Genomic DNA, 25,838 nt, shown 5'->3' on the forward strand with positions numbered 1-25,838 from the left:
TTAGTTTAGGTAACTGCTTATTCGGCTAGGGCCTTCACCATTGCTAACTGCAGCCTTCGATATTCTGTTTTAACCTGTACGGCCTGGGAACTGCAAGCCAGTAGGGCATAACTGCTATGCTCCCATACATTGCACTAGCAGTTGGGAATCATTTGGTGATACAGTCCCTAAGGAACACTGAGCTGCTGGAAGCTACTGATTTTTTGCTTTCTACCCTTTTTTAGCACATGCAGCCACAAAGGAGCTGGATGTTGTGTGTGCTCCAGCTTCTAATTCCCAGTACAGCCAGCTCATGCAGTTTCCAAGTGTGTATTTCAGTTAAAATTACAGATGCTGTGTATTCTGATGATGAATCTAACTGAAGAAAGGTAACAAAACTGTTATCGTCAGACACATTCCTGTTTACAGTCCTTGTGGCTACTGCTGTATTGCTGTTAGATTTTAGCACTTTTGTTTGAGAACAGACTTCAGGTTAAGAAATTTGTTATCTGAAAAACAAAGTCTGTCTGTGCACATTTGCTACAGAGGGATTTCAGCTGTCCAAACAAGATTCTGAGAAGACATTTTTTTGCTTTCTAGGGAGGTTTTACAACTTCTCTGTAGAGATTCCTGAGGAATAACATATTACTTCTCTCAAAAAATAAATCTTTATTATTTAGCTTCGTTATTCTTACCTCTGCTGAAAATGTGGCCATATAAATGGTGTGCACTGAGTATCAGTAATACAGGTTCTTCCATAGACCTACACAGTTTTCTAGATGGGGGGAAGAAGCCTGAGCCCAGTCCATGTTCCTTGCTGAGGTTAATTGTGAGTTTTCATACATTCTTATTTTTTAACTTTGCTGTATTTCTGCTTAACACCTAGTGAATAAGAATTCCCACTAGAGCTGCATAGGCAAACATTTCTATCTGACATTAGTGTGTATTTAATATTAGGCATTTACTGGGGTAGGGCTGGATCTCAGGTATGTTTCTTCTCATGTTTTCTTACTCAAAAACATGCAACAGCTTCTACAGGAGCATCTCAGCCCTGTACCAGGATAACTTTGATCAGACCATTCCTCAAGGAGGTGTGAAATTGGTTACTCTAAAACAGGGAAATTGTATTTTGCTCGACTGCTCAAGCCCATAGGCAGCCATGTGAAAGGAAAACAGTACTGCACCTTCCTCTTCTGTGAAAAACATCTGGCTTGGATGCCTACACTGTGAGCATTCACAGTTAGAAAGACAACTTCTATCTGGCTAGGTTAACCTGATCTCTGCTTAGTGAGCTGGTGCATGTGTGTCTTGCAGCAGGTCTTGGTACAGGCAACCTAAACTGCTTCTGACCCACGTCTGTTCTGAAATAGAAATGGTACACCTATATTTGTGAGTGCCAAGTCCAAATTAATCATCCCTGCTGAGTCTGGACTAATTATTTTGGGCACAGTGCTGCAAGATCTGGCTTCCCTGCTTCCAGACTCAAACTGGTATCTTCATGTTATCCCACATGATGTGAAAATACTGGAAGCTTGATGATTAGCTTACACTCCACCACAGGATGAGCCACTGTCTTGCGTACCTCGCATTCTCCACGTATGGTGTAGTGCATGTAATTCAGGAGTGCAGGTGCCATTCACCTACTCAATCACACCATTACAAATTAGACACGAAGTACTCCTATTCAGATTTGGTCTCACGGAACAGAGTAGAAAGAGTGGAAAACAAGGCTCTAAATTTAGTCTGTTTAGAATGACACACCACTGAGCATTCCCATCTATTTTCAAAGATGCAATAAAACAGCATGGCAATACTAGTAAATGTCATTAGCTCTTTGAATTAATAGTATTACTGTTGGCAGCCAACGGTAATAGATTAGAGCAATTCTCATCTACTACATCAGAGTAATTCTTGGCAGTGTGAACATAATGAATCTGAGGAGTTTACAATACAACCATCCAACTAAATCTTAGAATATAAATTCTCAGCCCGTAATCACTTTATTTTTTGCCTCTTTTCTCTTTATTCAAGACAGTATGATTTTTTTTTTTTTTTTAGTCGGAGTGTCATAAATTTCTGTTTAAAGTTTTTATTGGTTTTCAAAGATGCAGCTGATTGGTTAATGTGATTAAAAAAAAAAAAAAAAAACAACCTTCTAACAGAGGACATTTTCAAGCTTTAAGAAATTTACCTGAAATCACAGGGTTTTTTAGGTAGGTAGATTATAAATTTTCATTACACAAATATGTTAAATCATGCCAACTTAACTGGGCTATGAATATTAAAGTACTGATCCTATTCTATAGCTTTTTTAGAACCCCTTTCAGTAAAACTGTGTCCCAAACTTATCAAGTGTGTAGTTTATTAATTTTTTTCCCAGTGTTTAATAGCTGTATTGATAAAAACAGCATCATCACAACAGCATCAGCACTATGTAACACCTCAAAATGATCCAGAAGCCAGTATCTTGTCACTATAGTTCTTAAACTTGATACTAGTTTCTCTGTTGTTAGTATAAGCCCCTGGTATAAGTGGAGTTATTGTTGATTTATGTGGAAGAATTAAGTCTTGCTGCAGTTGTTACCAATGGAATGGGATTGGGAATGGGATTACGGTTCCTTCTGTGAACTGTTTTTTGCTGTTCCTACCTTCTGTCTGGGCTACAGTCCAAACAATTACATGAGTGAGAGAGCTAAATCTGAAGAGATTCAGAAACTCCAAACTGGCTGAGAAAGCTGTTTTGATTCTTTACCTATTCATGCTAAATTTTGATTTATTTTTAAATAGCCATACTGAAAAGTGAGAAGAGAGTGGCTCCTTCTACTCACCCCCAACGAGGTGCCGGTAAGACAGTAAGCAAATGCTCCCTGCCACCTTTTAACAAATGAGTTCAGTTGCTGAAGAGGACCATTGCCACCTTTTAATAATTACACCTTTGATTACCAAAGGCATTGAAAGATGCTGATGGCTCTGAAGTAGAACAGCACCTGTGTGTTGCTTGCCAGAAGAATTGATGTATGTGGATTATACGTTATCAGGTCTGTACAAATATAGAAAAATATGTTCTGTACTCTCTTCCCAGTGGAAGATTTATGGACAGTTAGCAGTTTCCTCAGATTTGAAAACAAACCAAATGTTGATCCTAATGGCTGCACTCTGGAATGACTACTGACAGATAGTATCTTGCACAGTGAAGGAGAATGACCAGTCATAGGCAAACATGCCTGAGACCACGATGCATGTGAACCTGACAGTTGGCTCCTTCCAACGCAGTGGTGAAAACTAGGCTTTTTAATGGAAAGTGGAATCTCTCCATATAATCTTAAAAACATACATCCCATAGGCTGGGCCCCAGTGGTTTTTTTTTTATTTATTTCATTTTCCTTGATGAGCTATGTGTGTTTGTTTGTCTAATACTTCACCTTGATGACCATCACTAAAGGAATGACCCTGAAGGACTGGAGTTAGAGCAGTATTTCTGCATTTAGAGGACTATTGAAGACTTAAACGTTTCTTCTGTTTCTTTACAACTAACCTTTCAGTTCCACTGGAATGGAGAAGCAGAGTTTTTTGCAAGCTGAGCAAAAGGAGCAGATGAACCTTTCTCTACTGTTTGACCAAGAACAATGTAAAAGGGAAAGGAGGGAAAAAAAAAAACAAAACCAACAATGTAGAGATAGGGAAGCTCAGTGTTTCTGAAATGACCAAAATTACACAGATGATAAGCAATTCTGAATCTCTTTTACACCCTTTCCTCCAATTTTCATCATTATACTATCTTCTGTATTTTCTGATATTCTAAAGCAACCAAATAGTAGTCTACACAGGCAGAACTTGCTAGAGGAAATGACCTACTGAAAGTAAATGCAAGACAACACTGTGATTAAGCTCTATACCAACAGATCTTGATCTTCTCTGTCTACACTGGCCAGTTTTACCTTGGTTTAATTCAGGAAGGGTTATGACTTTGTTATTGCTTCCAGTTGTTTTCATTCCAGAATGGATGGTGAATTGAAAAGAAAGTGAAAACCAGTTGTCAACTGTTTGCAGTCTACAATAGAAGTAAATGATATAACTGGTTTGACAAATGTGCCAAACTCACTCAGTAAAAACAAAAAACCTCCTTTTTTTTTGCTGTTCTGTAATCAGTTTACAGATTCCAGAAATTTACAGAAAAGACAAAACATTGAGAGACTTGGAGGGTCCATAAAAATTACATATTTTTTTGCTAATGTCCGTAAGGCCAGTAAATACTGTTAATTGCATTCTCTTAAGCTTATAATCAAGAGGACAGAATAAAATTTGCATTAAAAAAATGAATCTTTGTAGGCATTTTCCTTCATAAAATATTCCCCTTAACTACTTGGATTTTTTTTCCCAACTCTTTGAGCAAAAACGAATTCTCAAGTGATTAGTAACTTGAATTATGAGCATTCAAAGAAACTCCTCCATGATCTGAAAATTCTGGAAGCTAATCACAGTCACCTAACAAAACATAAAAATACACAGAGGCAGAAATATATTACACAGAGAAATCGATCACTCTTTGTGACACTAACTCTTATGCTGTGAAATTCATTTAGATAACTGTGCTTTTAAAATTAAATCAGAGATATCATGAAATATCATAGTGAATTAATAATCTAGTATTTTAGTGATAAATCTATTGGCTGTTGCCATAGCTGGTCATGTTGGAAAGCTCAGATCTTCAGCAAAACAAAATAATATAGCTAGATAAAATATAACTGCAAGTCTATAGCTTAATTAGGAATTTAATTAGGCTATCTAGAATCTTAGCAAAAAAACAGCTTTCCTTTCTGATCCTAGTTCAGGGAAGAACAATACTGACTTTTAAAGATCCCTAACAACCTCACATATGATGCCCTTGATCGCTGTCCTGTGCAGTTTCTTAGTCTCACCTAACATTTCTCTGCCTGACTCATCATTTTGTCTAAGCAAATGTTTAAATAACTGTGGCCAGCCATTCTTATCTCCTTTGAAAGTATTTTTTTTTTCCTTCTCTAAGACTTTTTTTCCAAAGGTTATGTTGCTTGGGGAGCTCTGTGCAATACACACACTTCTGCTGCTACTAATCAACTGTTGTATTCTTACAGTTGCAGATAGCTGTTGTAGGAGGCAAGGGACAGATTCATGGGTTTTGGGAGGCATTTTTTTGCAACGGATTTTCGTATACTGACAATTTGTCAGCAGGAAATGCCAAGCGAAGAACCCTCCAGAGAATCCTACAGGAGAACCAACAATACCCATTTCAAAACATGGGATGACATGTCAAAGAAACAATGGCTGCCACAGACACAGGAAGAATGGTTTATAAATCCTGCAGGATAAAGCTTAGATTTCTGCACTGCATTACGTTTTCATTTACTATTCAGTCCACAGTGGGAATCCATTGCATTTTGCCATGGAACACTGCAAAGGGAGACAGAAGGTGAGTCATAGTATTCTGATTAGATAGAAATGGAATCACAGTATTTTGATACAGTCACTCATATTTTTAAAAATCTTTTATCTGTAATGTAGAAATAGTAGCGAAGCAAAGAGCAAATTTCGTAACACTCTGCTTAATATCATGCTCAGTTATTGGTACTGCCTGGTTTACAAAACATTTTCTAGAGCAAGAAGGCTCTAGAGTTGTGAATTTCTTTCCGTTCCAAAGCTAATACCTTCTGTTCACAATCATGGTAGGGCACTACAGGGTTGATTTTCATCTTTGGGAAGATTTCTGTGAATTTTGATTTTGTTGTATCTATTTACCAATAGAGAGTAAAGTGATGCTTTAGATTATCCCATTCCATTCTCTAATGATAACACCAAGTCCCTAGCATAATCTAAGCCTTTTGATGACCTTTATGTTAATGCTAACCACTAAAGTAAAAAAGTAATTTATGAAGCATTTTTCAGGAAGGTATTTTCTCCACCATACTTCTGCCAAAATTCTCTTGCTCAAACTCCTAACTATGCAGCTACCTGATGAACACTCCAGCACTAGTTTCTGAAACACTGGTTCTGGCTTTTTATCATTTGCTGATACAGCAAGCAATGGGGGCGAAAGATGGGAGCCATGGGATAGCAGAGTGGAGAAAACTCTCTTTTGAAGGAAAATTTTCTTGGTCATCCTTTCCCGTTCAGCCAAACATAGACAGTTAAACATTTCATCACATAAAAACAACCTGAAGTGAGGAAAGAAAACTCAAATTAGATTTTTTTTTTTTTTTTAAACAGAAGTTGATCCTACATTTTGTCTTCCTCTTTAGACTATATTGCATTTAAAGATGTTCAAATAGAGATTTAATCTGTTAATAGAGATGGATGAAAAAGCAATTGTTTTGTACTTAGTTTTTCACGTTACATATTCTGAGAGAATCCTTTGCTCAGAAACCGTCTTTCTCTAATGAAAAATGTAGTCAGTTTTTTAAAATTTGACTCTACTATGATAGATTGTATATCATACGCTGCCTAGTGTTCATATTCCATTCTGGCATGCTATAGGAATATTATTATCATACTATTTACGTATGTTTTCTGTTGGTAATTTCTGAAATACATTTCACTGATCCTCTGATATGCTTTTATCATTCCACTCTGTGAATGCAATTGTCAGTAAGACTGTCTGGGTGTATCAAGACTACAAAGAAACTGAGAAATTGCCTATGTCTGCTATCAAGGTATTATATCACCCCTTCCTAAGGTGAGAAATATAGTCATGCTTGGTGCTTATAATCCACTTTAGAAAAACATACTGCCCACCCTCACAACGCTCAGAAACGTGCTAGAGAGAAGATTGCTTGTTGGGGTTTTTTTAAGCACTGTTGTTGATCTGGGTCTAAGGTATGCCTTGTTGTCTGGACTGAAGGCTCACTCACCATTTACTTTCTTTGCTTCCAATGCCATTTTAAAATGTCATCATTTTCTCCCTGGAACTAGATAAAAACCATTGAATGACATCCAATGTGACTCTCAAAGTGCAGGCCAATTTCAGCAAGGCCATAACTAAACTCCAGCTGGGTATCTTCCCACTGTCTGCCAGAAGTCTCCCTCCTCATCTGCCATGAAGTTGTTTGGTTTGCTCACCTCCATGATAATGAATCAAGACATCTGGTAAGCCCTCAGCTTGCTGCCCCATCATGCATATCTCACATGTGAGACGATACTGAATCTGGAAAAAAAAATCATTTGGTGATTGCCTACTGCTGCATATTCTATGGCAATCCCAACCCTGAGAAAATGAGCTGGATTGCTGACATTAGAAAATGTGTGTTTACTTATCTTCTTGTAACATATTTTCATGCAGCCTTGCATGAAAATTCATTTGTGGTACTGATGTGGAAAGCAATATAGAAGTTGCCTATCTACTAGAAGTCATAATGTGGAAAATATACTGCCTCTCCAGGAATTTGTGTTTCAGATCTGTAATAATGCCCAGGCTGTGTGGCCAAAGCATTTTATCTCCAGCCTTATCTCAAAGACATTGGTTCAAAACTTGCCTCAACTGGAATGCCTAGGACGTTGATGAAAAATAATTTCTGCCGGCACAGCATCTTGTGTGTTAAAGCATCTTGAACCTGTTTACTCCTAGCTCTTTTCAGAGAGGAATTTAGTGTAAATCATCTGCTGTTCTTCCCTTAGCTCAGTCTTGTTCAACAGCTATTTACAGCACAACTTTACAAGGTGTGGAGTGTTCTTGAGGGGATCACATGGCTCAGTTATTGATGGAATGTGCCAACATTTCCACAAGTGACTTCTGTGAGAAGGCTTGTTTGATATGGACCTATCTGCGGGATGACACAACCAGAAAGTTGAGTGAATGCAGGAAGCCATGTATTAAAACAAACAGGATGCGGGTACATTTAGGTGAGATTGCTTAGGTGCAGATAAGATTACTTAGATGTAAAAACAGGCAGGATGACAGAATTAATAAAAGGGCTGTGCTGTAAGGAACAAAAATTACAGGGAAATGAGGAGATTTGGGAATAATACTATGAATTGCAATTACTTTCCATCCAACATTGGAAAGCTGCTTTGTTCTGGAATGAATATATATGCAGAAGTTAGCTTTTGAAAATACACCATGTCTGCCTGTCCTCCTTCCTTCATCTGGATCCGATTCACTGATTTCATACTAGTTACTGCCAATTTGTAACAGCATTGGTGAACAGGGGTTCTGATCCAGCAGCATGTGTAGTGAAAAGTATGACTCCAAATTGGACTATTCAAAGCATGACATTACTCATCAGTTGTTACATTTTCTCAGCAACATGTGTGCAAATACACCTAGGAAACTGCAAGGTAGCCAAGCACGCATTTCCCAGACTGCGTAATGTGACTCCTTACACAGGCTGGTACTTGGAATAACATATGATGTGCTGTTTCATTAACTTCAAGCTACGTAAAACGGCCCTTGAGTTTAAAGGTATTGTGTAAGAGAAAAACTTGAGGAAAAAAAGGGTTATGGGATGTAAAACAAAGGACACAAAATGACTTAACCTTATGTGAAAGGAGCAGGTATTGGGAAATGTGATATAAAGTCATAAAGTGAATATAGGAGAAATAAAGTCCCAGAGACAAGGGGAACCCCCTGACTGAGACATGGAAGGACCACTCAACAACGATCTGCTTTTAGCTCCTGAGAGTCTTTCAGACTAGCTTGGAGTAAGCACTAAAACCGCACCGGTGCAGGGCAGGATTTTCCTCACTCAGTGGATGGACTAGATAACTTCTCTCACTTTATGCTGATTTCTACTTTCCTCTTAACAAATGTAGCAGTTTTTGTGATTGATCTAAACATCTTGTAATTCGGTATCTTTATGCAGCTATAAGGCCAGTTTATGCAGTTATCCGGGGACTTCTTTCCAAGTGCATGAAAATTTCCAGCTGGCACGCACCAGGCATATTACCTTCTGTTGCATTTGACTGGTCTTTATGGTAGAGACATGGCCAAGAGAACGAGTCCGTGGAGTAATTTTATCCACCAAACCACACCTAATATACAAACAGTTTTTAGCTGGCTCGAAATCACTTTGTTTAACTGGTCTGGTAATGCTTAAATCATAAGGCTAAGGAGTGTTGGGGGGAAAAAGTGCTCCTTGTTTTGAATTTAAGGAGTAACAGATTATAAAGCAAGAAAAAAAAAAAAAAAAAACCAAACAACTTTGTCAAGGTCTTTGTAGTGTCTAACTTCATCTTGCTAACTTTGGAGAACTATCTGCAAAGACTTTGTATGACAGCATTAATGGAGAAGAGAGACACAGATGAGGATCCTTCAACCAAGTTATTTAGAGGAGGGAAATTTTCCTCTTTGGCACTTTAAGCAACCTGCATTACCTCCCTGGTCGGAAGACTGATAGCAACTGAAGATACTTGGTACTACCATGTTCAGCTTTCATTCCAGCACAGCAGTAGCAATGTTCAGGAATTGAAATACCTGACCTGCTCATCTATCTAGGAACTAAAGCTGAGTATCCACCTTCTGGTATTCACCAAGGATGGCTGACTTTAGAAGTGTTGCTCCCAGAACAAGTCGTAACTTACCCAAGAGGCCTGGAACTGCAATGCAGAGTTGCTATGGACAATTTTTTTTTAAAGAGCACACTAGGCATGGCACCAACAAAGACACCAGTGAAGTGTGCATTCTAGAAATGAAAATGGAATGTCTGGGAAGACTTTTTCCACTTACAAGCCACACAGTTTGCATGAAGGTTATGGTTTGTTAGGGTACATTAAAATTCTTGCACAAATACCTGAAGAAAAAAATATTTTCCACAGAAGGTATTTTCTCCTCATGCTAACTGCCCTGGTAAATATGTGAGACAAAAAGCAGAAGTTATGTCAGTCTGTTGCTTCTTCCTCCCCTTGCAATTTCCTACAAAAGACAATATGGCCATGGAGGGATACATATGAAAATCTGCCCACCTCTTTAACGATCAGCAGAGCCCCCTGCTGTTGCATGTTGTTGCATGTTCCAAAAACTGGGCAAATAATGATCTGAAACATAATGAGATTAAATAGCCTATTTACACAATAGTCATGCATGTTGCTTACCTGTTGTTACAAGAAATAGGCTTTTAGTGGCATCAGGGTGTAAATAGAAAGAAGAAGTAGTTTTTGTATTTTGACATGCCTGATTCTGCTGACAAATGAGTATCATTCTTGTCTTGTCCTGTGAAGCCATTCTGCAAACATGTTCTTCAATATTAAAATGAATATGTAAGCTAAATAAATAATGAATACACAAAGTTCTCCCAAGCCAGCACAGAAAGGTGTGTGTTTTGAAAGCTAAAGCTGACCGAGTATGCATGATGCTGTGTGATATTCAGAAACTTCCATTCACACTAAGTTAATCTGGAAACCTCCTGTACCGGGCAATGTCTACTGACATTGTGTGCTGACTCAAGTAAAATTCACAGTTGCCTCCTGATATATCACAATATGTCATTCAGTAATCCCACTGAAGAAAATGTAATTAACATGCAACATCTTTTGATGTCTTGGAATTTCTCACTAGGTAAGTAAGGAATAAATTCCTGTCAGTACTGCAGGGGTACTTTTGTAGAGATGTAGAAACAGACCAGCAGGGTCATAAGCCATGATGCTGTGTTGAAATCACTGGTCACAAGGGACATTTTTTTTTTTTTTTTTTCCAGCTGCAGGCTGTATGCCTCTTCTTTCCACCTGAGTGTGCAGAAACTTGCCCACTGTTCAAATGAACATTCATACAATGCATTTAATTCTCACAATATCCTCATAAGGTAGGAATCATAACAGAGGAGGAACTGAGGGCCAGAGGAATTGATGTTTGTACAGAGTCATGCAGAAAAAAAAAATCAATCTGTGTAAGGAACAGAAATTGACCCTGTTGTTCCACCTAGGATCTCTCTCCTCAGACTGTTTTTTCTTCTATAATGCAAAAATATATAACCACTGTAGGTACAGATTTCCTACTGAACACAGTGAAATCTAAGGCATCTGCACTGGCCTCCAAAACACCTTCTGAGCCTCTCCCAAGCCAGCTGAATCACTGCCTTTTCCTTTGGAATCAGGACCTCCCCTCACAGCTTTGTTCTACCTTTACAATGACTCTCATGATCTCCAGGAGGAAGAAGCATTAACACCCACGTACTTCCCCAATCTCAGCACAAAATTCAAAGCTCCTATTGTAGACCTATTCTGATTTTCTAATTTAAAGACAAATATAAAAATAAAAGCAAACATAGTTGGTCACTCATATCTATTGAGAAGAGATTCTTGCTTGTGACTTTTAAAGCCTGTATGTCATTCCGATACTGTAGTTGTGGGTGTGAACAACAGAAAAAGATGCATAGGTAGTTGTTCAGGTTCATTTTGTTTCCACTGAAGTTGTCTCAATGTAGACTAAGGAGACTGAGATCTCAGATTAATGTCAGAAAGACTGATGGCTTCTTATACCAACATTTAAATGTTAGGTTAGGATCGATGAATATAGCAGCAGGAAAATTGTAAAAAAGCTGCAAGAAGAACCAAGTTGTCTGCAAGCCAAGACTGAAATGACAGAGAATATATTCCTGGGAGGATAACAGGCTTCTTGTTTTTTCTCACTTGCTCATTTTCATTTGTTTGCATTTTGTTATTGAGACCTTCTCAGAAGCTTTAGCATTGAAGTTAAGCATTTTGAACAGTTTTTCCTTGATGTCTGTGAGTGTTCAGGACAGTTCAGTTTGTCTTGAGTTTGCGAATGTTACGGGTAGCGTTTTTGCAAGAAACCGCAATTACCTCAGAAAAGTATAATCAGCTTGAATAAGATTGGTTTGATTCATTACTGATGCATCCTCACTGATTTCAGTGGAACCTAACCAAAGGACAATTTGATCTGAGCACTTGTATTCTCCAAGTACTCCAGAAGAGCCCTTTGGAGCTGATATTCAGTGAAAAAACAGCTAATAAATGGGAATAACATTTTCCCTATTTCGATTTCAAATATATTTTTCTCCTACAGAATTTCTAGAAAAGATGACTCAAGTGCACATGGATATAGCTAAATATTAGCTAATTAAAATATTTCAACCAAAGTATATTGGTTCCAAATTGGGTTTGGCGTATTATTGTCTAAAGTTTGTCCAGCTTCCTGCTCCAGAGTTCCCAAATATTGCAATGTGTTCTGGTGATCACTTCTGTAGCTGGAAGGCACGTGAAACACTGACTTTCCATTGGCTTGGACTAGTAAAATTATACATCCTAAGGAGTTTACTGGATTCATAATGTTTTAAGTACAGAGCTCCATACTTTTTAATTGCTTTCCACAATATTGTGCTGAACTCTCCATCACTATAATCACTTGGACGAGAAGAAAACCTACAACAACTAAGGAATGTAGATCTATCTGCTTTCGTTCAAGTTTCCTTCTAGCCCCACGAGCATACTTGGAAATACAGCAAACTTGAAACTTAAAAAATGCTGACTGCGTTGTAAGAGGTAGTGCTAAAAAACCTAATCTTAAACCATAGTATTCCTGTTTTAAATATGGTGAAAAGAATTAGCCATCTGTCATGACAGCAGCTTGACCTGATGGGCCCTGCAGAGCAGCAGTGAGATCAGCGGGGTCCCCGCTGAGCCAGCAGTCCTCTCCTGCAGAGTCAGGTGCTGACGTTGTTCCCTGGAACAACAGGTTGCCGTCAGCAGCTCCTCCTGCACTTGTTCTCTATGATCCGGAGCGCCAGTGTTGTCTGGATTTCCAAATACAAGCTGTGCAAAAGTCATTGAAACCATCAGGTTCTGCATGTAATAAGCCTGCCTGAATAATACATGTCTGAATCATCTGAAGATTAATATTTAATCTTTTTTAAAAAAATGTATTTGTTTCCAATAAGATAGTAGCTTAATAGCTATTCTGCTGTGGGAGGAGGGTAGATATAAGCAGGAGTATTACCTCAAAAGACAAAGTGACTTGTAGATGAATTTAAAAAAAAATCAATTTTCTCTTTCGAGAAAGAAAAACAACTTTTAAATTGGGTAACTTAATGAGCAGTGTCCCTGGATGGTCCTTTGTTCTGTGTTACCCTCTGAGAGGAGGCAGTTCAGGAGTTGACCTATGATTTTAATTGCTTCTGGCTTCTGCAGATGTGAAAAGCAAACACCTGACAGTGAGGACACTGCTGGCTGCTCTGCTGCTCTTTGCCGGTGCTTCGCTCGCTCTTAATGATGAGCTGAAGAATTTATATTAATAGCCCTTAAAAAGTAATTTACAGTATGTATTTAATGTCTGCTCTTTGACTAACTGGAGTGTTTACAGGTACTTTGAAGGCACCGACATAAAGTAAAATAAAATCTGTGGTGTTTCATAGTGGGCAGTGTAACAATACTATACCCATGTCACATTGCAAAATATCCAGAGACCAACAGTGACAGTGAAGTATCATGTTATTAATGAGAATAGTCTTGACTCATGCTGTTTGTGTCTCCTCTTGCCTACTCCTCTTCTAGGAGCTAGAGCAAGATTACTTACAAAATATCCCTGTTCCAGTGAAAGACTGAGATCGAACCCCCAGGACACTGGCTGGACATGGGCCACATTTCTCTATTTTGTCTCTGGCAGTGGTATTTCCCTGGTACTATCTGAAGGGCAGAACAGTGTAAACTACATTTAGGATTACAGGGGTCTGGGAAGGGAACAGTGGAAGGTTTGTTTTCAGTATTGGTGTGATGTCCATTGGGATGAGACACTCCAGAATGAGGAGGAATTTTTAGCTTTGTATTTGAAACTGGCTCACTGAATTGGTCCACTGCAAAAATTTCCCCACAGAGCAACTTTCTCTGATAGATCACATCAGACTGGCGAGAAGAGCCAGGATGACTGCTATGAGTTGAATGGTTACTACTTTGTTATGTTTGTCTTTACATTTTCCTGAAATACACTAGACCTTTTCATCATCTGCTTTGTGCTTACTCTGAGTTTCTATTAGGAATAATTAAAAGGAAAGAATGTTTTATCTGGAATATAAATATTCTTTATGATCTCAGAAATTCATACCCACAGTGTGCTTCTGGAAAACAAATTCATTTATCTTGACAGTGGGAACTGAAAAGATCTATATTCAGGATTCATTTCCAGTTGACACCACAATGACACTGTATTTTGCTCCCTATTAGTTTAGGAACCCATGGAGCATTTAACAAGCTGTGAAGTCTGTCATTGCAGATTTGATTCCCAGCATGTTATTGATGTTTTGCAGCTTACTTTTTTTTCCCTAGTTGGTCCTGGCACAGTAGATAAAATAAACCCAGAATTTACAGGTGGCTGTTAATCTCGTGTTTTGTTTCCTTCACAGGAAGCCAGTGACAAAGCTGCACTGCCTGTGAAATGCAGTATGTGTATGAAGCCTCTGAATCTCATCCATTTATCTCCTTGGCCGGTGTATTGTTTTGACCAGTGAATGGTTTACAGAACAGTTGGTTAAAGAAAGGATAAATCACCATGGAAGAACACAGGGTGGAAGGGTATCATTCCAGGCTTGGTTATTCTCTCATGCTGGAGAGTAATGACACAGAAAATTATAAGTAAACAAAGGTTTCAAACTGATGAAAACCAGAGAGCAGGACTGCTCCTGCAAACTGCTCAGTAAACTGCTGAGCTGGTAAAGCTAGCATGCAATAATTTTACTGGTGTGAGAAATTTTATCCATGAGTGTACTCACTGAAACCAATGGGACTATCAGCATCTAGTCTCCTTGGGTCAGACCAGAGTCCACAATGCTGCCTAGAACCTCCTGAGATACACAAGCACGAATATACCTACCTGCAGTTGATTGCTACTCATGTTACTTCAACTACACTTAAGAATCTCTTCAGGTTAAAAATATGCCGGGGAATTAATTGCACTCCTCTTTTAATATGATTAAGATTCTGAATAATATTTAGACACTGTGTATCTGTTTCAACAGTTTTAACTTTGCTATCTCTTCAGTTCTTTCTATAGGCAATTAAAAAAAAAGACATGACTGAAATTCTTCCATCTCAGCTAAATGGATTGATGAATTTTAATGGAGAACATTTATTCCAACCTTTAATTAAGTTTGGCAGTCTGAAATCATTAATCTTTGCTTTGAAACTATGCACTCTATCGTGAGCATTTAAAACCTTGTAACTCAATCTTGCTATGGGTGGATGTCCATGTGAGAATGAAGCTTTCTAGAAGCTGCCTTTGTGTCTTTTAAATTACCTTTCCTTTGTTCATGATGTGACACAAATCGTTAAGGATTTGCCCCAGCAGAAGATGGAGCAAGCCTCGGTGTGACACTGCTTTGGTCAAAAGCAACCTTTTAATCTTGAAAGGTCACTGTAAAGATTGATAGGCAAGAAATCTAACGTACCTTCTCCAGCCTGGGTAAATCTTAATACAGAGCTATTGATTAAAGAAAGAATTTAACAAAGTGCATATCTGGTGTTATTCTGCTAGATTATTCAGTGACTGCTACTACTGATTTCCTTGTGAGTATATTTGCAGTAGTTTAGCCTTTGGAGTGGAAATAATTTCATTTTAATATGCTTTTTGGAGCACTGCCAGAGTTACAGGCGGTAATGTAGGTGAGGGAAGAGGAGTTCTACAAGCATGGAAGTGCTTGCCTTGAGATGCTGAATTATTTTCCTAAAGAAAAAAAGGAGTCTCAAAGAGCATTAAAATATACAATTTTTCTGGTAGCCATAATGGACTCTCATCAACTGCTAGAAGCCCTTATAGTTGTTTTTTTCAGGCTTTACTGACACTTTAAAATACAGAACAGTTAGACAGATGGGGGATGAGACACCCCAGAGAACTCTTCCAGGCATCTTCTGTTTGGAATACAGCGATCAGTGAAACACATCAGCCAGGGATACTTCTGAATGATGGTAATCTCTGCGTTTGATTTCACAGTTTCAGCTGTTGTCCCAGAGTACTTGGCATCCTGTGAACAGGAACAAGTCTTTCTGGTGCTAGCTTTGGAGCTTGTTACTGTTCCTCCCCTGACACTGGGATTCTTTCCCACCTCAGGGCAAACTGGTGGTGTGACTGTTTCCTCTCTTGGTTGCGTGGCTTCTGCTCCAGATCTGTTCTGAACTGCAGTTGGTAGGTAATTTATTAATATAGACTAGAGGAGTTAAAGAATACTTTTCAGGCAAGAGTACAAAGTAAAGCCGATTTGAAAAAAAATCACTAATTTTTGCAGACGCTTTAAATGTATTCCTTAAATCTTCTTATGAAGAAAAATGCTTAGTTTGGAAGATTCTGATATTCTCTCCTTTCCAGAACCAGAAGTAAAAAAGCAGTGCAACTGGGGAAAACAAAAATGCAAGCTTTTAATTCAGCCCCTGCCCTGTCCTACACACACACAATAAAAGAAACATCTTTCAGGTTCCTGGAAGAACTTAGAATTTCATTTTATGGATTTACATTTCTCTTTTGAGAAAGCAGTTGATTTTAGGGAATGGGTCTTTTGTGTGAATTGTTGACTGTTTCGTTATTAAAGAATCATTCCGGAGCCCAAATGTTTCAAAAGATTTGTGCCACTGAACTGTGGGGTTTGTGGATGCCAACAGACCCCAAGCTGGAAGTTTCCAGAGGTCACAGCAGAGCCAGGTTGTTTGATGCGGGTGCACAAGACAGGCAGTGCTAGGGAAAACCTTGGATTTTCTCCAGCACCTAACTGAAAGGCGTATCTCACTGCAGGTATACCCCTTCTTTAGTGAAATCCTAGACACCCCAAACTGGGTGCTAAAGCTTTCACTAAACAGGAGGAGGGTGTCACCCCTCCAGTTTCATATGCACCACTGCTCACCACTGTGATTCAATTAACTGTAGATTTCAGGAACCAGACCTGGCTGGCAAAGTGTTTGTAAGGCATGATTAGGAAAACGTGTGGTCCTGTCCTTTGCAGGTTGTCATTTGCTCACTCCAGTGGAAGAGTTTTTTGACAGTTCATCACAGTAATATCATATTTCAGACTTGCAGTTGTTTTGGGTTTGGTTTTTTTTTGACTTGATGCTCAGGAGAAACAAAAAGGTAAGCAGCAGCTTACAAAAAAAAAATTACATTACAAATTCAACTGACTCTAGTAACTCTGTCCTTTGTTATCTTGTGCTATTCTGTTGCATTCCTGGGATATGTTTTAAACAAATCAGAAGTGCAACTGCTTTATTTCTTGTCTTCAGAAGGGTAAACTACACAGGTTATATTATCTGGCTGGAACACAGATGTGTCAGGATGCCCAGTGGTGTCAGGTGTAAAATCTGGGCTAAAAGATGAAGCACACAGGTCAGAACTGAGCTTATCAGCTGTTGAGAAAAGCTGGCAAGTGAGGGTAAGCCATCTGCAGTGGCTGGAAAGTGAAACAATTAAGGGAGCCAGGAGAGTTGCCCTTGTGGGAAACTGCGAGTCTAACACTAGATAAAAGAATCACATCTTTTCTATGAAGGGCGTTCACAGCCAGTTTGTTTAAACCTTGAAATCAGGGAAATACTATGCCTGTCAGGCTAAAAAAAATTGGAATACAGCTTGCACCAACCCTGTAGCTGTATTGGTTTAACTTTTGAAAAACTAAGATATATCCATTTTCTGGATCATATGGAACAGTGTTTACATTATAACTTTATTCTTTTTGCCTACTTGTTCATTTTGCTGAAGAACCACTTATGTAGTCAACAAAACACCCAGTAACAGTGACCCAGTCGTTTAACCTCAAATTGCCTATTTCTACATTCATTCCGTGTTTCGCTCTTTAATATAATTACTCCTGTTTGGAATAGACAGTGATAAAATGATCTGACCTTTATGTATTATTACTTGATTAGTTTTTTCATATTTGCTAGAAAAAAAATAAAATCAGTTGCTGAACAGTCTTATTAATATTCATTTCAAGTGCTTTTGCATGTCCTTCATGCTCTTCAAGAGTTGCTGTATAACAGAAAAGTACTCCTCCTTTCTTCTACACTACAGCTAAGCAAATTTTCATTAATAATTATTGAGTTTTATGTCCTTTTTAAAGATCAGTTGAGTCTGTATTAACATCTTCAGGCAAATATATTTAGACCAGAGACCACTTATTATCATTGTGACTACCCTGATCATTTCTGTTGCCTCGCTGACTGAGCTGAAAGAGTTTGACTTTTTAGATCTCCAGGAACCGGACATAAAATCACAAAAAATGAGACTTGGCTGCTCTGATGCAAAGAGGTATGAGATGGGGTTCATAATGCCAATTTGGTTCCCTAATGTTGAGTTTGTTTCCTACGCTGAGACTCACAACAGACACCATGCTAAATTCTTAGATACGTAATCCAGACAGGGAGAAAGAACAAGATGACATGTGACAATCTGGCTATGTCTAATAACATAGCTTAAGCCTCCCTCAACCTGCAAAAAGTAGCTTAAGATAATCTGCACCCATATATCAAAGTCTCTCTACTGTTCCTAAAATCGGAGTCCAATCCATGAGCACTGGTCTGCCAGTATTAGTGGGTAAATTGCAGTGCTTTGGTTCTAAGCCTTACCCAGCCCAAGTGTTCAAACCCACAGATTTAGCTTCACTTGACTGAACACCTATCAGCATAGGATGCCACAGCCACCTGGGTTGGCGTCAACCCTAAAGTAAGGAGAAGCCCTTCTTTTCTTCTAGACCCTGGAGGCATCTACATCCTTGCCTTTCGTTTACAGGCAAATTTGAAAACTTTTGTGCATGTGCGTATATATACATATATTTTATCAGGTTCATCCTATGTGATAGTCCCAGAACTCTTGAAATTATGCACAACTGACTATTGGTGAATGTTTGTTAATGTTAAGGGGAGTTCTACCTCCTGAATGTGTTAACCAATTATTTGATAAAATAGAAAATTAAGCTATGAAGACAGACCAGGTTGCTCACAGCTTGATCCACTCGGGTCTTGCAGACCTCCAAGGATGGAGACCGTACAACCTCCCTGGGCAGCCTGTTTCTCTCCTGGACTGTCCTCAAAGGATAAAAACCCCTCTTCCTTACATCCAGTCTGAACCTCATCTGTTTCCCTTCATGTCTGTCATCCCCTGTCCTCTCACCATGTTCCTCTGATGAGCCTAGTTCCTTTTTCTCCCTAAACTTTTCAGAGGTCCAGGGAAGATGCCTCTGAAGCCATCTCTTTCCAGGCTGAACAAGCCTTGGTCCCAGAGCCTCTCCTCACAGAGCAAGTGCTCCAGCCATCATCAGCTTGGTGGCTCTCCACTGAACTTGCTTCTGTTTAACATCTTTCTTCTACTGACTGGGTGTGGCGGGGGGGAGCCCAAAACTGGATGCAGTTCCTAGATGAGGTCTAGTGAGTCCTAAGTAGAGATAATCAGTTTCCTCAACCTACTGGCTGTGCTCCTGTTCATGCAGCTCTGTATGCAGATGCCCCTCTTTACTGCTGTTGATACAACTGAACAAAACTCTAATCTTCGGTTTCAATCTGCAGAGTGATATTTTCTCAAAGACTGCTTATTCATTTGTCTTGGTTCTGTTGTTCAGACTGTCTGGAACATACTTTGTCGATTTCTCATTTTTTGAAGGAAACTGAGGAGCCAAACTGGTGATAAACAACAAACCTGTGCAGATCCCAAAAGAAGTAAAATACATCAACACTGTTATGTAGGAAATGACTCTGTGAAAGTTCAAACAGAAAAAGCATGAGGTATCCCAGAAAGACACACTCTGAAGACCAAGAAGATTCTTTCTAGAGATCATGTGGGGGGAGAATACAAGTTTGCTCTTGCAGAACTGTTTGCTACCCAAACCAAAGGAAGATGCTCTGAACTAACTAATATAGTCAAGCCTTCAGAGAGAGAACTGTTTAAAAGCCACTGCAGTAATATATTTGTAAACTTCTAGTACATCAGAAAATGCATTTCTTTTGGATTTACTTTCTAATGTAAGCTAGTGTTTCAGCAGTAGGCCTGGAAGCAGCCCTGAAGCAAGAAAAAAGGAGAGATACTATCTTGCTTTCAGAGGAAGCTAAATAAGTGTAGTAGGAAAGGATGTCTGACAATAGGGGCAAGTGGAGCTTGAAGTACTGTAAAAGACACTTCATTCTCCAAACCAATTATAATCTGCAGTTATGAGAGAGTGAGGGATCAAACATGACATGCAGGTCTATTCTGTGCCACAAACACGTCACATCATCATTCAGCATAAGCCAAGGTGTCAAAGATGCACCAGAAGATAATGTCTGTCTCTATGTCTCATTTCTTATGTATAATCATGCAGGCTAGAAGGACTGAGATAGAATAGGAAAGGATGGTATCGTGTGAAATGGATGAAAAAAAAACCCAAAATCTATGCAGATGGCTTATTTAATTATCAGTTTTCCCAAAAGGACATAAAAAGTGAGCAGTTTAAGCTAAATTAAATTCTTTCTGGGGCAAAAAAAAAAGTTATCCAACAGCTTGGGATATTGACAGCATAAAAGACAGGCTACTTAAGGAGAAATCTTGAGAACTGGGTAGTGACTTTTGAGCAGTTGGCAGCAGATGAGATCCTGCTTCTCTGGGAGATCAGATAAATGTAAGAGCCTTGAGTAAAGTGACTCTGGATGTACAGAAGCTAAAGAATTATACATTCTTTCCATGTTTTCTTTACCCTCTTTTTGCTGGGCCACAAACCCTTCAATCTGCTATCATACAAACCAAATCTTCATCATCAGTGTAAAATCAGTATGGTAGATCAGGAACAGTGTTTCCAATATAAAATAATGGGCGCTTTCTTTTTTATTCTTTTTGGTGTCTCTTTTAACTGCTCTATAAAAGGTTCTTTATCATGTGCGCTGGTTTTCAAAACTTTAGAATGTCTACAGCTATCTTTTCCTTACCGTAGAGGTTTGACCACATGCTCAGTAGGAAATACATTTTAGAGAAAATTATGTTATGTAATGCATGTGAATTTTTTTACAGAGTCCAACTACTTCTTGACTGTTCCCTAGCATATATAGCAATATGCTATTTGTTTGCTTGCCCTGAAGCATGAAGGTAGTTACCATGAATCATGCTATCCATGTTTATTCTTGATGTACAAGCAGCACCTTCTGTTAACCATGTAAAGGTATCAGAGTAAACCAGGCAATTCAAGGCACAGCAGCTTAACAGATTTAGTTGTAGCATGGTTCTTAATGAACTCTTTATATTCATGTAAATGTCTGTTATCCTTCTAAAGGAACTCTGTCATGGATGAAAGTTAGCTGAACAGTCATTAACTGAGACAAAGCGAAGGGTCACCTTGTACCTTTGGAAGGGAATGCTTGCAGTTACTGTAGCAAGGATATGAAAATCTGATGGAAACAGATTAAAACTTATCTCATGGTATATTAGGGAGAAAGTACTCTTAGAACCAGGCAATGGCCATGAAGACTTTTACATTCTACTTCTGCTTGTTCGATGTATGACAACCGCTTCAGCTTACTACCTGCAAAAATCAATATGCGACAACATATCTGATGTCAAATGGGAGAGTCATGAGAATGAGTGCTTCAATTAATCCTTCCGTAAAAGCTGCTATGGCAGCTCACAACAGTATTACTGAACTACCAAGCAGCTATAAACCAATGCAGTTTGAAGAGCTGAGCAGATGAGGACTGAATACTCGGGGGGAATAACAGAAATGCAGATTTCAAGGCTATGCAAGTCTCCATTCATTAACAAAGTATTCCACAATAGTTTAATATATTTTAAGATGCCACTACAACTAGACATGCTGCTTGAGTTATTAATTATGGTGTTCACAAAATTTACAATAGTTCTGCTATCTTTCAACTTTTTACTTGAGGACTGGATGTACTCAGACATACAGATCAGCCTGTTGTCTTGGCAGACAGCCTACAGCCATGACAAATTCTCAGCTAATGCACCAAAGGGGTAGACCTCCTTCATAGCCTGTATACTTTTTTTTTTTTTCCCCCCAATCTTTACTCTTATTTAAGCGCTGAGACTGGAATAGAAAAATTCTACCCTGATTGTGGTTAGCAGGATTTGAAATTGCTGTGTTCGTCATTCTGGAAATAAAGTTTAATGTGCCTGAGGGCAGCCAAGTCCCTCCAATACTGCCAGGGTGAGACTGATGGAACAGAGCTCTGGTGGAGTCCAGACTTTCTTGCCAGGAAGAGCTCACACCATTGAGGGTGTTCCTCTCTCTGCTCACATTACCAGTTTCCTTCAGCAAAAAACCTGCCCTACTGACAGCAGAAGCTATAAACTAGCATCTTCTGGTAAACATTTCTGGCTCTGAAGCCACAGAATGGTAGCTCTTACTAAACAAAGAAAATAATCTACAAGACAACAGTTTAAAAGGAAAGGAGACAAGGAGAATGATTCACAGGTTGCTGCAGCATTAAGCATTTCAAGGCTGTGATTCTCAGGAAAAGTATTAGAATAAAGCATTATTTTACTAGGTAGAAAAATTTTTCTTCAGCTGAGATATTGATGCCTCTATTTCTGCAATGATGGATGAAACTATTGGTCATTATGAAAAAAACTATATATAAACAGTCTCTAGCAACACAATAAAGACCTTGCAACAAAGAACACTCTAGACATGGGTATGTACGGGTAAGCACTTGTGATGTGGGAAAGCCTCTTTCAGACTGATTCAGAATGGAGACTGCTTTTTCCATAGTTTGCCCTAAGGAATGGGCTATTGGCTATACCTGGGAATGGGTGCTTCCTTCCACTGAGAGAGATGCGACATTTTAGGAAATTGTCCCCCTAACACATGGATATTAGTCAAAGAATCCATCTAGCACATAACTTCCCTTGATTAAAACCCAGAAAGTTCAAATTACAGTTTCCCAGGGACTGTGCAAGCACTGAACGGAGGAAGACGTTGCATGCTGGATACATCAAAGCTAAGCAGTAATGCTGTAAACTGGTGCAATGCAATTAATGCCCTGAGACATTGCCACTGGAAACCATCACATTCACTCCCCTCCAGATTAACAGTATTTCAGGTGTTGGGACTTCACAAGGTAAGTTCTGGACCTTTCAGAGCAGGTATTCTGGTGATGGTGTTTGCTACCTTTGGCTTTCCCAGGGTGTACCACTTTGTAGAAGCACCAATCCCGTTACAGGGTGGTAGAAACAGGTTGGAGTTGGAATAGATTGGTTCTATTTTACTAAGGCCTATGTTCTGTTTTCTCTGCCTCATCTGCACAGTCCCTACCATGTTCCTCCCAGTACAGCAACAGGAACTCCAGGAGCTGAAATTTGCAAAATGTTGTCTTTGTGTGGTATTAGCACTCTGCAGATCTTGGCATGCTACACACAATGTGACAAATATCCTTTCCTCCCCATTCTGCCAATTATATTCATAAGCAAATATAACAGTTATAAACAAACAGGAACTGTGTATATACAACAAACAACAGACAAAAGTAAATATGAAAATGAAAACAGTATCTGAAGAGATTATTTTAATGATAACTACTAAACAGCATACCAAGGAAAAAGTCCCCATTCTTGGGTAAATTATTTTGGATGGGCAAATATCACCTTTTTCTGAGTGAAATAAACTGCTGATTGGGATGGGAATGTAAGGTTTCTAGCTTATTTTAACTAAATAGATGTTCCCCTATGGAAAGAAAGCATCTTAGATTTTCATATGAGACCAAACATAAGAAAAGAGAGAGGAAAATGCCCAGAGTGCATACTAATCCAACATGATTTTGTAAAATGTTCAAACTTGTAACTGATTTTTTGTTTTCTTCTGGGAAAAGGCTGTTAAATGAGGCAAATACTATACAGACACATTTCTGCTCTTTAAACCTGCATGTCTATTAGCATTCCTTACAGCAGCAGAACCGAAATCGGATGCAGTATGTTTCACACCTGTAGCTAGGAGACTTTTCTGATTTTGATAGCTGGACAGGCAAGGTCCTTACATACTTAATTTGCAATGTTGGGGTTTTTTCCCTTCTACAAGAAAGCGCGCGTCTTCCAGAAGCTCCTTTTCCTTTCCGCACCTTTTACTCGACGCCACCAGCCTGCAAAGTGTTTAACTCTTTAAATCATTTAACGTGGAAGAAAAAAAAAAAAAAAATGCAGATCTGTCCCTCCGCTGCTACCGCTCAAGAAACTCCTGCGTCTCTGAAGACAGCTGTTACCTATGCAAAGGGCAAACCAGCGCAAGCAGAACCCCGAACCCCCAATCTGCAGCGGGCATTCTGACCAAGGCGCTCCCGGGATGCCAATCCAGGCACGCAAACGTTATCTCAGCGCCGCCAACAACTTTTCCGAGCAACCGCGGGGTGCGCGGCTATTTTGCAGTGTTCGCCGTCTCTCGGGGGGCAGCCGCTCCCCACCCCACCCTGCTCCAGCGAACCTCCCGCCGCAGCCGGTTGCAGCCTGTCCCCGCGGGTTCCGTGCTGCCACCGGGGACGCGCTGGCCGCGGGTGGGGCACCGGCTGCTCCCGCACCCACGGGGCGGCACCGAGGTCCGCGGCGCGCCCGGCAGGCGGCGCTATAGCGCGGGGGGGGGGGGTGTGGGAAGTGTGGCGAGGGGCGCTCCCCGGTGCGGCGGGGAAGCGGCGGCAGCGCCCTCCGGCCCGGCCCGCCGGTCACTCACCATGTTGACTTCCGAGACCACGTCGATGCTGGCGATCTCTATCCGCATGCCCACATCCACGGGCGGACCTGAGGGGGGGGGGGGGGAGCGGGAGGCGGCGTTAGCCGGCACGGGGGCGCCCAGGGGTGGTGGGGCGCGGGTCGGGGGAGCGAGCGCGGGCGCCTCACCTCCGAAGTCGGGCCGGAGGCGGATGTCGTAGCCCTGGAGCAGCCCGTCCACCGTCTCCTTCACGTAGGACATGTTGCTGGGCCCGTCGGCGCTGCGGGAAGGCGCAGAGGCGCGTTAGGGAGGCTGCCGGGCGTTCCCCCCCCCAACCCTCTCGCCCTCCCTCCGCGGCCCGGCGGCGCTCACCTGCGCGCCGCGCACGCCACGGCCAGCACCAGCGGCAGCGACAGAGCCCGCGGGCCGTCCCGCCTGGCAGCCGCCACCGCCGGTCCCCCCATCCCCGGCCCCGGCCGCGCCGCCGCCGCCTCACGGGGGAAGAGCCGCGGACTGCAACTTGGTGCGGAGCGGAGCAACAATTCCCGACCGCACGACGCATGCGCGGAGCGGGACGCCGCGGCCCCCGGGGCGCACCTCTGCCCGCCGCGGCCCGAGTGCGCCCCCCACCCCCCGCGCCGCCACCTGCCCCGGGACGGGACGGACGGATCGGTTCGGAACGACCGGGACCGGATCGGACCCCGCCCCGCCCCACCCCGCCGCGGAGGGGCTGAGGGCGACGGCGCGGCAACAGGTGCCGTCGGCGGGGCGGCTCTGGCCCGAGAGCCCCCGGGCTGCCGTGAGGGGCCGCCGCGGCCGGACGCAGCCCGGCCCCGCTGGGGCGCGAAGGGCTCGTCAAGGGGAAAACGCCGAATTGTTGAGGGCGTTTCTCTGTGGGAATTCACACTGACAGGCTCTGGTGCTAACGAGGGCGCAAAGGGGATCTGGCAAATTCGAACGGAACGGCCCGTTGTGGTGCAGATCGCGCTTTGCCCAGCTGCGCGAAGGCTGAACGGCGCGTCCAGCCGCCGGCGGGCTGCTGCTCCCTCAGCGGGTTTGGCGCCGGGGCTGCCCGCAGGAGCCACCTGCTGCGGCACACGCAGGAGGTCGCAACAGATTTTTAGTTGCTGGTTTTGTCGACCAAAGTAATTGATGTTGCGTCTAGAACGGGATTTTTTTTCTTTTTTATTTTTTTTTTTTTTTTAAGGCACTATGAATTGATGCTCTTAACGTAGCCTGACCTCTTATGAGCAATATTACACACTGTGACTAGTCGGAGCCCTGTGAACAATTTATGACTTT

The 25,838-nt window shown here is 41.0% G+C and overlaps 1 protein-coding gene across 6 annotated transcripts in view; it reads right to left on the reverse strand.

Annotated features, from left to right (window-relative positions):
• Positions 1 to 25,091, reverse strand: part of GABRB1 (gamma-aminobutyric acid type A receptor subunit beta1) — a 136,754-nt gene extending 111,663 nt beyond the window's left edge. For all 6 annotated transcript variants that reach the window (XR_006167040.1, XR_006167039.1, XR_006167038.1 and 3 more), the window contains exons 1-3: positions 24,909 to 25,091; positions 24,725 to 24,816; positions 24,558 to 24,625 (exon numbers count right to left, since the gene is read on the reverse strand). Coding sequence is in view for 3 of the 6 variants with exons in the window: in XM_042808270.1 (XP_042664204.1) it covers positions 24,558 to 24,625; positions 24,725 to 24,816; positions 24,909 to 25,000 (252 nt within the window). In the remaining 3 variants the exon portion in view is untranslated. The remainder of the gene's footprint in view (positions 1 to 24,557; positions 24,626 to 24,724; positions 24,817 to 24,908) is intronic.
• Between the last annotated feature and the right edge of the window lie 747 nt (positions 25,092 to 25,838).

This window comes from Tyto alba, unplaced genomic scaffold (assembly GCF_018691265.1).
Source record: "Tyto alba isolate M040663 unplaced genomic scaffold, T.alba_DEE_v4.0 Super-Scaffold_6, whole genome shotgun sequence".
Classification (NCBI taxonomy): Eukaryota; Metazoa; Chordata; class Aves; order Strigiformes; family Tytonidae; genus Tyto; species Tyto alba.